The sequence below is a fragment of the Mesocricetus auratus genome, unplaced genomic scaffold, assembly GCF_017639785.1.
Source record: "Mesocricetus auratus isolate SY011 unplaced genomic scaffold, BCM_Maur_2.0 Super-Scaffold_100029, whole genome shotgun sequence".
Classification (NCBI taxonomy): Eukaryota; Metazoa; Chordata; class Mammalia; order Rodentia; family Cricetidae; genus Mesocricetus; species Mesocricetus auratus.
In genome coordinates, this window is record NW_024429210.1 from 19,533,615 (window position 1) to 19,547,909 (window position 14,295).

Below are 14,295 nucleotides of genomic sequence, written 5' to 3' on the forward strand. Positions count from 1 at the left end.
ATACTCCAACAGATCGAGGACACTCTCCCTCACCCTCTGCTACAAAAACAGCAGCTGTTCACAGCCAATCTATTCCAGCTACTGGCCACAAAGTGGAGGAAGAGGTGAGAATCAGTCTGGACCCAGTGAAGAAGGCTGTGAGGTTAACAAGATCCCAGGACACTTGCAGGCAGGCTGTAATTTAGGAAGTGATGACATGTTCTGGTCTTGTATCAACTACTACTGAAGAGCAGTGCTAATCAGCCAATTAATAGTTATGAAGAAGCCTGATTTCATATGTTTTTCTTTCAGGTAACAAAAGTAACTTGAGAAATCTTTATGAGTGTTTACAACTGTTTGGTGAAGTCTTCTAACTGTAAAGCAAAAGGCAGAAACAGGAAGTGTGACCTTAACTTATTCAATACGTCATCCCAAAGCCCCACATGGTAATACTCACACTATGTGCTCCTTGAACAGTTCGGATTAAGGTGAGCCCTTTCCAGACATAAATGTCCCCGTTTAAAGCACCAGAGTATGTAACGTCTTCTTTGGCACATGCAAGGCAAAGGATAGTCTGCAGATCTCCTGTTTTGCCAAATATCCCTCTTTTTGCAGTCAGGGCATTTCCACATAGTGTCCAAAACTAGGAAGTAATAAAAATATAACCCAAAATAGAGTACAATATCCCATCACCTGCATTTTTCAGTAATTTCACAGAATACACTTTATCTAAACTAAGCATAAACAAATTGTTTCTCAGTGACAATGGACAACCGCAAAACATGTCTGCATACCTCTAGAAGCATGAGAAAAACCCACAATGATATCTTTAAACTTTAAAAGCTCAAAAATTTCAAAACTTTAATGTTTAGTGACATTATGGAAGATGACTCCAGTGTCCACAGAATGAGGTTAGGGGAGTCACATTTTTGTTTAATCCTTTGTCAAATGAGTATAGAGTCGTTGTAGAACTATAGGTAAGTATAAGAAGAAAGTCAAGCATGGCAGCACACGCCTGTAAACCCAGCACTCGGGAGGCAGAGGAAAAAGGACCATTGCATGCTGGAGGCTAGACCAGTTTACATAGAAACTTCTAGGCTAGCCAGAGTTACATAACAAGACTCTGCCTAAAAATGTAATGTGTATGTGCATACATTGATGCATTACATAAAGAAAACTTGAAATTAGGAATACCATGTTAGTGTAACATATTATCTAGCCATTTTTTGTTTGTTTTTTGAGAGGGTTTCTCTGTGTAGCCTTGGCTGTCTTGGAGGCTGTCACTCTGTAGACCAGGCTGGCCTCAAAGTCACAGAAATCTGCCTGTCTCTGCCTCCTGATTAAAGGCATGTACTACCACTTCCCAGCATTCATCTTGTCGTTTTAATATATGTATGTATATTTTAAAATTGCTTTGTAGGCTGCTTGGTGGAGTTGGTTAGAACATGGTGGCAGTAAAATAATTGTTTTCTAACCAGTGTTACAATTTTTTTTACTATACAGTTGTTCACTAAATACACGTGATATTTCCATAAAGTCAAATAATCCCCCAGGCCTCTCCATTTTATTTGCACAGATCATAACGCTTGAACAACTTGTCGGTAATAGCAGGGATATGCCCACAGCCACACAGAAATCTAGTATTTTTCCTTGACGCAGTTTCTAATGTATGAACCGGTATAACTTTGGTGCCTCTACACAGCCCTGACAGTCTCCAAGTGCTTCCCCCAGTTGTTGTTTAATCTCATAACACACTTGAGCATAGGTGAGGACAGACTCTGTTACTGTTTCCAGATGGAAGTGAGCGAAGGCAAGCAGAAGTACTTTGCTACAGACATGGATTCTGTCAAGTTTACACACCAGAAACCACTAAAACCTGGATCACTGTTTTGAGAACCCCTCACTGAGAAAGAAGAGGGCATGTGAAACAACAGGCAAGGATTTTGTGACAGCATATTCAGATTATACTCAATACATTCAAGAGGCAGGTCCAGTATGAAGCTACAGGAACCAAATTGCATTACATGGAATGAACAAGAATAGGATTTGGATTCATGGCAGGCAAGAAATTGCATCTCACCCAGGAGAGCAAGATTACATGACTCTAAGAGCCGGAACCTATGAGGGAAAAACTTAGTGTCTACCTTAATATTTTGTGCCTGCAGGAAAGGAAAAATGGTGGTCCTGTCAGAGCATACATAGTAACTAGGTACTGACGGATGTAGTTCTGGGTTGACTGAACCAACATGATGGTGGTGGGAAGGGATGTGGGCAGATAGACCATGGCAAAGATGAGAGCATGTGTTCAGCTATTTGAAATGCTCTTAGCTGAGCCAAGTGTGGTGTTTCTTTGGACAGTATTTTTGTAAAAAGGTATTGAAATAAGTACAAAAGGAATGAAGAAATTTGGGGAGAAAAAGCTAATTAGATACAAGATTTGGTCACACTGTTGGACACAAATGGACAAGGGATGAAGAAACATTCCTTTGAACTTACATCTATGGTGACACTCAGGCAGACATTCCCCTCCTTGTGGTTTCTCATGTGTGAAGATTGGCTGGAAAGTAGCTATTTTGTCTTTTTACTTGAGACATGCACCTCTGGCCTGAGTTAAATATTTCTACACGGCAATTACCAAAAAAATAGATAATTATCCTGAGACTGTGTGAATAAATGATTTTCTGACTGAAATCACCCAATCAGAAGGTTCTAACACCTACATAAAACATTTCAAGTCATCAAACGAGTCTCTTAAAAGGCATATATAAATGCCAACAAAAATGAGAGATTTCTGTGGGAAAAAAGGAGAATAAGTTTTCTTTTCTTGAGAACCATTTCATGTAGCAAACAGCAGTATTTTGGACTAACCATGCCCCATTAAATGACAAGACACCATTTATCTTCTCAGTTTCCATTGGCAGATTGTAATACAAACCTGGTTAGAACAAGACAGTACTTTGGAGGTTACCTGACCCTGGAGAGTCTCCCAGGTCCTTTTCTTTTATGATGAGAGACTGCAGAAGGCGGAACATTACCCACAGATTTGTAGGCTTATTGGCTGTAAACCAGTGGAGCAGACACTGCTTAACTATTGTTGTTTACAAGCACTCTTCTCCTCCTTATCCCTATTCCCAACCACTCCCCTCACCATCTCCCTTTCACTCCTCTTCCTTTCTCTTCAACCAAATATGGCATATCAAATTTCAGTAAAACTAGGCACCTGCTCTCCTATTAAGGCTAAGCAAGGCAACCCAGTAGGAGTAAAGAGTCCCAAAAGCAGGCAACAGAGACAGAGACAGCCCCTGCTCTCACTGTTAGGAGTGCCACAAGAAGACCAAGCTACAAAACTGTAACATATATGCAGAGGGCCTAGGTTAGTCCCATCCAAGCTCCCTGGCTGGTGGTTCAGTCTCTGTGAGCCTCTGTGAGGCCATGTTAGTTGATTCTGTGAGTTTTCCTGAGGTGTCCTTGGCCCCTCTGGTTCCCATAATCCTTCCTCCCTGTCTGCCTAATGTTTGACTGTAGGTCTTTGTATCTGTTTTAATCAGTTGCTGGGTAAAATCTCTCTGATGTCAACTGACCAAGAACTCAAGAAATGACATCAACCAATTAAAAATGGGGTACAAATCCAAACAGAGAATTCTCACTATAGGAATCTCAAATGACCAAGAAGCACTTAAAGAAATGTTCAGCATCCTTAGCCACCAGGGAAATACAAATCAAAACAACTCTCAGATACCATCTTACACCTGTCAGAATGGCTAAAACAAAAAAACACTAATGAAAGCTTACACTGGAGAAGATGTGGAGCAAGGGGAACACTCCTCCATTGCTGGTGGGAATGCAAACTTGTACAGCCACTTTGGAAATCAGTATGGTAGTCTCTAAGGACCCAGCAATTCCACTCTTGAGCATATACCCAAAACATGCACATTCATACCACAAGGATATCTGTTCAACTATGTTCATAGCAGCATTATTTGTAGTACCCAGAACCTGGAAGCAACCTAGATGCCCCTCAGCCAAAGAATGGATAAAGAAAAGTTGGTACATTTATGCAATGGAGTACTACTCAGTGGTAAAAAAAAATGACATCTTAAAATCTTCTAGATGGAACTAGAAGAAACCATGCTGAGTGAGGTAACCCAGACACAGAAAGACAAACATGGTATATACTCATAAGTGGATATTAGACATAGATCAAAGAATAACCAGCCTACATCCACAATCCCAGAGAAGCTAGGAAACAAGGAGAATCCTAAGACAGACATACATGGACCCTCTCCTCCCCCCCAGAAGGGCAATGGAACAATATTTCCTGAGAAAATTGGAAGCATGGAGGGGGAGGTAGGAAAGAGAGGAGGGGAGAAAGGGAGGGAGAAGAGAACATGAGGGATAAGGAACATCAAGTTGGGGGGAAGGATAGAGAGGGAGATCAAGGAAAGAGATACCTTGATAGAGGGAGCCGCTATGGGGTTAGCAAGAAACCTGGCACTAGGGAAATTCCCATGAATCCACAAAGATGACCCCAGCTAAGACTCTGAGCAATAGTGGAGAGGGTACCTTAAATGCCCTTCCCCTATAAGGAGACTGATGACTCCCTTAAATGTCATCATAGAGCCTTCATCCAGTAACTGATGGAGGCAGGTGCAGAGATCCACAGGTAAACACTGGGCCAAACTTCTGGAATCCAGTTGTAGAGAAGGAGGAGTGATGAGCAAAGGGGTCAAGACATGTTGGGGAAACCCACAGAAACAGCTGACTTGAGCAAGTGAGAGCTCACAGACTCCAGACTGACAGCTGGGGAACCTGCATAAAACTTAACTAGGCCCCCTGAATGGGGGTGTCAGTTGAGGGACTTGGGCAACCTATAGGGCCTCTGGCAGTGTAATCAGTATTTATTCCTAGTGCATGAACTGGCTATTTGGAGTCCCTTCTCTATGGAGAGACGCTTTCTCAGCCTAGACCTAGGCCCTCCCCCAAGTGATATGACAGACTTCGATGATCCCCCATGAGAGGCCTCATCCTCTCTGACAAGTGAATGGGGGGTGGAATGGGGAGATGATGGGAGGAGTGGGAAGATAGGAGGGAGAGGGAACAGGGATTGGTATGTAAAATAAGATTGTTTTTAATTTAAATAAAAAATTTAAAAGCACACACACAAGTGACAGCTCATACTAGAGAGGATATAGAGCAAGGGGAACACTTCTCCATTGCTGGTGGGAGTGCAAACTTGTATTGCCACTTTGGAAACCAATATGGGGGTTTCTCAGAAAATTGGGAATCAGTCTACCTCAAGACCCAGTTATTGCATTCCTGGAGATACACCTAAGGATACTCTACCACACCACAAGGACACTTGCTCAACTTTGTTCATAGCAGCTTCATTTGTAATAGTCAGAACCCAGAAACAACCTAAGTGTCCCTCAACTGAAGAACGGATAAACAAAATGTGATATGTTTATACAATGGAGTACTAATCAGTGTTAAAACAATGGTATCATGAAACTTGACAGCTAATAGATACGACTAGAAAAAATCATCCTGAGTGAGGTACCCCAGACCAGAAAAGCAAACATGGTATGTACTCAATTATAGGTGGTTATTAGCCATAAGTAAAGGATAACCATGCTACAATCCACAGACCAAATGAAGCTAAGTAACAAGGAAGACTCAAGGGGGACACACATAAATCTCAATATGAAGGGGAACAGAATAGACATCACAGAGGGATAGGTGAGAGGTCTGTATTGGAACAGGAGGGATAAGGTAGGGGAAAGATGGAGGAAGAAGGTTCTGGGAAAGACAACTGGAGTTAGGGGCATCTCTGGGATGAGCTAGAAGCCTAGTGCAATGGAAACTCCCAGGAATCTCTGACCCTAGCTAAGACTCCTAGCAATGGGAGATATGGAGCCTGAACCAACCATCTTCTGTAACCTGGCCAGACTTCCAGTCTTGGGACTGGAACACCAGCCCAGCCACATAAACTTTGACCTATAATTCGTTCTACCTACAAGATGTGCTGGGACAAAGGTAGTGCAGAAATTGTGGGAGTGGCCAATCAATGACTGGTCCAGGCTAAGACCCATGCCATGGGAAGGAGCCCACCCCTGACACTGCCTGGAGGGCCAGGACCCAGATGCTGGATAGCCCAGAGACCTAGGATAGAACCAAAGATGACTGGCAAAAAAGAAAAAGAAAAAAAAAGTCAATGAAATGATTCCTGATGATATTTTGCTATATTCATAGATTGCTGCCTGCTCTTAACTTTGAAATGGACCTCTTCTTCATTAATGTGGGGTTTAGGCAGATTCAAAAGTAAAAATAACGTAGTAAAACCAATTTTGGCTGAAGAGATGACTGTTACGTTTGTGTGGAGGACATGAGTTTAGTTCCTAGTGTACACACACATCCGGCAGGTCACAACCACCTGAAACTCCAGTTCCAGAGATCCAGCATCTCTGTAGGTATCTGTACTGACATACAAAGACACATAAATACACATAATGGAGAATAAGGAGAAATCTTTTTAAAAACGTATCATAGATTCATCCCTAAGCAGAATTAAGAAGGGATGGGGATGGCTGTGGATATGTACCGGTTATTCCACTTAGGTACAGATGTAGGGAAAATGCCTAAACCTACTAAACAAGTTTAACAGGGTAAGGAGTAACCTCGTTTTTCCTAACACTGCTCTAGGATTTTATCTGTGTATTTGTGGAGCTGATTAAAAGTTTAAACAAGCACAGAAGGAAACATAGGGGACTCTGGAGAACATGCCATTAAGCAGCTCTTCCAGTTAGAATCCAGGAAATGTGGGTTTTCGAGAAAAGTTAAGCTAGATCTTGAAAGAGGTGGCTCCTCAAGAGGAGGTCTACACAGGGAGCTGGAGGTTGTGTTAGAATCTTATGTCTGCCAGCATTTCAGCCATTTTAGGAAACGTCATTGTGGCCTTACTGGTTCCATACACCCACCATTCAGTGTAACTTGATGAATTTTGGAAGAATGAGCCTACGTCATTGGGGACATGAAGAAGAAAGTTAGCCTGGAGAAGTATGCACTCACACACTAGAACATGTACATAGCAACACTTGTTATCTCCGAATAACTTACAGATTAAAATATAAAAGTTTGAAGTCATCCATTAACTCTACCCAGAGACAACAATTTAACGTTTGGTGATATTCCAAAACAAAAACAGATCTAAGGAATGCAGGGGCAAAGGAGGAAGAGCCGCTATGCCTTCTCAGAGTTGGTGACAGGCTGTTGACCGGTCGTGAGCTAGCGTGCGGACGTGAGTGACTAGCAAAAGGCAGCAAAGCTGATGAGCCCAGGGATACAAGTGTGTCCCCAGCTTTCCACATGCTTCACGGCGGGGGGGGGTCATGTTTAAACTGGAGAACAAGCAGGACTAGATGACACCATGAAGAGAAGCTCAGGGGCTCTCTGCTGCTACTTCTAAAGGCCAGGGTGCCTTTTAAATATCCATCTTTGGGGGCAGGGATGACAGGCAGCTCATCCAACTTAAGAGCCATGGGGGGGCATTCCAATCTCAGAAAGACAAAGTCTATATTTTCTCTCATACGTGGAACCTAGATTTAAAAGTTTATATTTGTATATGTGTACTGATGGGTTAAGGAACCAGAAAGAGGGTCAGGAGAGCAGGAAAGGGTTAGGGAGGGTGGGTAAATTAGTGACATGAAAGCAGGAAAAGGAGTCCAGGGAGGAAGAAAACCAGTAGGGCCAGCAGGTGGGGAAGGTTCTGAGGGAGGGAATGAGTTAGAACAAAGCATACTGACTATGGAAATGCCATAGTGAAACCTGATGGGGGAAGTCCTTCTGTGTATATATAAATAAAGCACTGTTGGCCAATAGGGAAGCAAGATAGGTGGGACTAGGAGTTGAAGAGGATTGTGAGGAAGAGAGGCACAGTGAGTCACGATGTAGGACGCGGGAGAAGTAGCATTCCCGGACTCTTCCTCCCGTAAGAGTAGACCACACGGAAATACTTAGATTAGCAATTACGGGTTAAATACTTCAGTCAGAGCTAGCCAGCAAGAAACCAAGCAAACGGACAACAGCTTATAATTAATATAGCGCCCTGTGTGCTATTTGGGGGCTGAGACAGCAGCGGGACCCAAGTGGCTAACTGGGGTAGGTCCTAGGCAGATGACAGGAAGACTACACGTTACAGAAACCCATTCCTCTGTAGACAAAATAGACTTCTCTAGGGAAAACTCATTTTGAATTATCTCCCAGTATTGGTTAAGTAGCCATCGAAACCATGATTCACAATGATATATACACAGCATCATAAGAATGTAGCATGTTTTATTTAACCACCAGGGATAGCTGGGCAATCTCAGGTTTTCTTCTCCTTGGATTTGCTATTGGGAAGTTACTCATCAATGAGTCAGTTCTTGGTTCAAATTCCTCACAATTCACTTGGGAGCAACTCCAAGTTATGAAACTACTGAACCAGAGAGGATCAACATCTTTAGAGCTATCAATAAATACTGCCAAACTTCTGGTCAGAGAGATTAAACTTATCCCTCCACAATCAGGGTTAGGAGTAACCCTTCACTGAATCCTTGTCAACACCAGGTACAATGTAATCATGATTTTAACATACTCAATTATTTTTAATTTCATATTCTCTGTGAGTTAGCATTTTCTTGAATCTATTGCATTGTTCCAATTTTTGTTGATTATCTATTCTGTGGATTTTTCAAAAGTCCTTATATTTCATGAATACACTAATGTCTACTACGTTTGTCTTTTATACTTGCTAGTATATGGTTTTTCTCGGGAGAGAGGACATACAGAATATATTTGAATATTTATATATCTCTACCATTTTATCAGTATAATTTCTCTCTTCACTTACACACAGAAGACGACCTTTGCACAGAGAGCAGTTACATATTTACCTAAGCATTTTTTTTGTAGGGGATGAGGCCTAAATAAAGTAACACAATTTTACAGAAGGTGTACTGAGGCTGTGTTCCACACTGCAGCAATTCAAAGGCATCTTTCCAACCATCAGTGTTTTGCTGATGTCTTTAAATTTTGTACTAAGGACAAAGATGGAAATGTACCCAGATATGTAGCTGTTCTTTTGACCTGGTTTTCTTCTGCCCCCTGGTGGACTCTGCACAAAGTGTAACTCTATAAAATAACATAGGAACTAGATGGTGTTTGTGCCTGTGTGGAGAGGAGAAAGCCTGCAGCTGCCCTAGACCATCAACAGCATTCCCTCTCATAAGCTCCTCCTCAAACTACACTTGTCCCAGCTGCTCTCTGGTCTATGCCTCCCTGAAAAGCAGTCATTTCTTTTGAGTCACCCAGGAAAACACCACGCTCCTCCAGCTGCTGTGTAGTCCCCTTAAATATGTCACACTTCATTTGCTAAGAATTTACTTTGTGTATAGTATGAAGTAATATTAATCTCCTCATTCAGATATTTTTAGTACCTATCAGTGGTTAGAGACACTACTATATTCAAAACTGCCATACAATTGTGTATTTCACTGCTTTAATTTTTTAATGTATATCATTTTAATTATAACTTCTAATATGTCTTATTAAATAGTGCATGTTATTCCTCATTATTAGTTTTTAATTAGTTCGTTTACTCCTGAAGTTATTAGTTATTTTCAATGTCTTTAGATTAACTTAGATGGGATTGTGCTTCAGAATCACACAACCATGGTGCTGGAGCAAAGTGCCCAACAGGCAGCTGGACTGGAAGCTTGGTTCTTTCACTACTAACCTACAGTTGCCTATTACTTCTAAAATTCCATGATCCCCCCCCCGAGACAGAGTTTCTCTGTGGCTTTGGAGGGTGTCCTGGAACTAACTCTTATAGACCAGGCTGGTCTCGAACTCACAGAGATCCACCTACCTCTGCCTCCCTAATGCTGGGATTAAAGGCATGCGCCACCACTGCCTGGCTCTAAAATTCCATGTTTCAGAATACCCGTATTTCTGGATATGGTGGTACACACCTTGAATGCCAGCACTCAGGAGGCAGAGGCAGAGGCAGAGGCAGAGGCAGAGGCAGAGGCAGAGGCAGAGGCAGAGGCAGAGGCAGAGGCAGAGGCAGAGGCAGAGGCAGAGGCAGAGGCAGAGGCAGAGGCAGAGGCGGATCTCTGAGTTCAAGACCAAACTGGTCTAGAGAGTGAGTTCCAGGTCAGCCAGGGCCACACAGAGAAACCTTGTCTCAACACACACACACACACACACACACACACACACACACACACACACACACACAGGGCTGGAGAGATGGCTCAGCAGTTGAGTAGTGCCTCTTCCAGAGGCCCAGGGTTCAGTTCCCAGCACCCATTTGGCAGCTTACAACTGCCTTTTCCAGGGGGTTCAACATCCCCAACATCCTCACACAGACATATGCAGGAAAAATTTTCATGCACTTGAAATCCAAAAATCCCCTATATCAACACCTAATATCTTTTTCATGCAAGAAGTCCAACATAAACACACAAATGAAAAAGTTACTGTACCTTTATATGCTTTACTCCACAGCTGACCATTCGATTTGGCTGATATGGATCCCAGGAAATATCAAAAATCTGTCAAGAAATGAAATGCTCTTCAGAGATCAGTGAACGACAAAGATTCCAATGTGCTGCTCACGTGGGCGGTGCAGATGGAGGTGGAGGCCTCGCTCTCAGAAGCCGTGCTGGCGCCCCGCCCCCTCATGATTTCTCATCTTCAGCCCAAGGAGACAAGTCATTAACCTTAGTCACTGAGTGCAACTGGTGTCATATATTAGATTTTTCCATTTGTAGAAAATAACTTCTGACAATTAGGGCAATTTTTAAAATCAAATTTTCTGGAACTCTTCATAATACTGACAAAAATCTTTGGAGATAGCTTTTCAATAAAATCTGGAAGAATTACAAAACAGTACATTTTACTTCATAAAGTGTTTAATGGCTAGCTATAATTCAATGTGGGCAACTGCCCAGTTGTAACAGAAGGTGAGAAAGAAGTCATTTTGCTGGTGGCACTACATTACCCCAGTCCTTGAAACCATTCACTGTACTCCCAAAGACTCTTATATTTTCAATTCTCAAAAAAACTAAAAACATACCAGCTGGCACCATTTTTCATTTCCTATGAAGAACTCTGAGACAGTTTGCATGGAGTTCTATTTCCATTTAGAAGACAGAAAATACCCTCTGCCAACCTTAAAGCCCACTACCTATCATGAGTGTTGAAAATATGCACATGCAAGGTCTGTACAAGGTATGGGCATAGAATGCAGTTCCTGGCATTTAACAAATTGCAGAATGTTCTGATGCAGGTGGCCTATGGGTTGCATTCTGTAAAGTGCCAATAGAAAGGAATGGGAAGCAAGTGCATTGTATTAAATTCCCAGATAATAAAACATTATGTTAGGGGAAGAAGTTATCTATCACTCACATAAAGCAACAGAATAAACATACACACAATGAAAAATGAAAGAAAGAAAAAGAAAGAGCGAGAAGGAGGGAGGGATGGAGGGAGGGAGGAAGGGAAGGAAGGACGGAAGGAAGGAAGGGAAGGATTAATTGCCAGAGCCAACAGCTCGACCAGAGATAGAGCACAGGTTGTCAGTTCCCTATCATTCAGGAGGAAGACATAACAGACTACAGAGAGAGGTCTGAAGGGAAAGGATTCGGTCTGTGTCCATTTTAGCATCGGAGTTCATCCAGGTTTCAATATCTTTAGCCTTTATCTCATCTTCTCTAAAACTGGCAACACAGGCTTAGTTTTGTTATGAAGTCAATTAAAATAATGTGGATAAAATAATTTTGAAGACTATAAAGCATAGTAAATACATGCTAAAAAGTATTTTAGCCACTAAAATAATCTCTTGATGTTAACCAAAAGCAACCAATTATTCGGGCTGGTACCAAGGCATCAGTAATAAACAATAAACTATGTGATACAGATTAAGGGGTCTGGGTGAACAGTATATTCTGTCAGAACATTCTAGATCACATTGAAATTGAGTCCTAAGAATTAGGATATGTTTTTGAAGACTGTCTTTTTCACCTCCAGCTCCCTACAGAAATATCATGTTAGAGTGAAGGACAGTCATCCCCAACCCCTGGCCCCTGGCATAGGCAAAGACTCATCTCCCTGCCTAGTGATATACAGAATTCCAGGCTTCTGGCCTGAGTTCTCCAAAGTTGTAACAGTGCTATGGTAAAAGATGGGGATATACTGAGAATTTCTCCCTCCTGTTTTGGGTAAAACTGTAAATAAATTCCTTTTGGCATACATACATATACGTATACACACATCTCTCTATCTATCTCTACTATCTGTCTGTTATCTATCATCTGTCTATCTATCTATCTATCTATCTGTCTGTCTGTCTATCTGTCTATCATCTATCTATCTACACACACATAGCCACTCTCTTTTAATTTTCATTTGGCAAGTATTTATGCTGCGTCTTCAGTAACAAATTCTCACTAAATTAACAATCTGCTCCTAACTATTAAACGTGACAGAGCAAAGGGGCACAGTCACTGAAATCAGACAAGCACACCACGTGGTATTCAGCAATGCTAAGAGAGAAAGTTAGACAAATTAACCTTGGTGTGTGCCTTCTTTAGGCATGGGTCGCTGCCTGTGATTGGCTATAGGTTACAAAAGTATGCTCTAAAATTAAGCTTTTGATTTGTTTACCTTCCAAAGTACAATTACTTCTATATTCAGGGACTCAAGGTCTATAGTCTATATTCAGGGACAGAAGGCAGACTTAGGCAAATTTAGTTTAATAGAAATTCCACAACCTGACAAAACACTTTACACATAAGCCAGGGTAATGTTATTTCTAAGTAGATAACACCAATGAAGAATATTTTCAACTTTAATCTTCTATTTTCCCCCAAGGTAACAAGTTAACAAGTATTACATACAACATATTAATTTAGGTTAGACCAGAAACAGAAGTAGTTAATTACAGAATATCTTGGATGAAATATTGCCCTTTCAGCAGATTCAAATGTGGCATCACAATTTTGTATACTAGGTCTCAGGTCCACCTTTTGTGATCACTGGGAACTCATGTACCAATCCAACTCACCTCGCCTTTCAGGATCCAGGTGATGGGATCACAGCGTGAGCAATAGAACGCAACATCTAGAACTGGTAACCTAAGCATTGCATTGAGCACAATTGCAGCTGAGGCACAAAGTGACCTCCAAAGGCTCACATGTTGAGCACCTCTGGCTCATGGGTGCTAACTTCACCTACTGAACAGGCCGCTGGAGCGGAGTTCACCAGAGGATAGAGCCTGGTTGGAGGAAGTGGGCCAGTGTGCATAGGGTACCTGTGAAGGGCGCATGACTTCCAGGCTTCTTGTCCTGTCTGTTTCCTGATGAGATGAGAGGCTTTTCTCTGTCAAGCCCTTCTGCCAAAAATGTACTGCTTCACCAATGCCCCAGAAGGCTGCAGCTGAGCAAGCCAGGACTGACATCACTGAAAGTATGAGGTAAAGTAAATCCTTCCCCTTTTATTTTCTTAGGTGTTTGTCACAGCAACAGTAGCATGCCTACTTAATTCCTTATCTTGTCAGCTAGTAATTCTGATCACACTAAATTCAGTATGAAAGACAAACAGACCATAGTTTACATGTAGCATTAAGGAATCCCAGATAGAATACAAACTCTTATAATAATATTTTTGTGAATATTTTATAATAACCATTTCCATGAGTCAATGGATATACCTAAGCAACCATAATTTCAAATTCTTTTCTATTTTGAGTTTATAAGAAGCCAAATGCCAGCACTGAAAATCTGCTTTGCTTATGAAAAGCAATAACAACAGTTAGCCACTAATCATAAGGAAATCACGTTTGTACATTGAACATGTAGGAGGAAAATCAAAATATGGCAGGTTTACTTTCAAAGATATAAAATGGCAATTATTTCACAGTTCTGAAATTTGCATTGTTGGGTACCACAAAGGTCTTACCCGGTCAGAATGGCCAGTAGCTGAGGCCAGAAGTTTTCCCTTCCTCCAGTCCCAAATGCAGACTGTGTTTTTGGCATCCAATCCCACAGAGGCTAAACGCTTAAGAAAGAAAGAAAGAAAGAATAATTTAATACCTGAAACAATGGGAAGATTTCCTACTATTAATACTACTTTCAACAAATAGTTACTGATTATTTATGAGGGACTACACATTGAACCAAAACTCATCCTAATCCCAAACTAAAGATATTACTATAGATGGCTTCCAATAGATTACACAGACATTTCACTCCTACAAGATTACACCCATTTGTTTCA

General features: G+C 41.5%; 1 protein-coding gene across 8 annotated transcripts in view; it reads right to left on the bottom strand.

Moving 5' to 3' along the window:
- Eml6 (EMAP like 6) overlaps positions 1 to 14,295 on the bottom strand; it is a 251,358-nt gene that overhangs the window by 116,084 nt on the left and 120,979 nt on the right. For all 8 annotated transcript variants that reach the window (XR_005871731.1, XR_005871732.1, XR_005871734.1 and 5 more), the window contains exons 4-6: positions 13,978 to 14,076; positions 10,503 to 10,571; positions 437 to 622 (exon numbers count right to left, since the gene is read on the bottom strand). Coding sequence is in view for 3 of the 8 variants with exons in the window: in XM_021227280.2 (XP_021082939.1) it covers positions 437 to 622; positions 10,503 to 10,571; positions 13,978 to 14,076 (354 nt within the window). In the remaining 5 variants the exon portion in view is untranslated. The remainder of the gene's footprint in view (positions 1 to 436; positions 623 to 10,502; positions 10,572 to 13,977; positions 14,077 to 14,295) is intronic.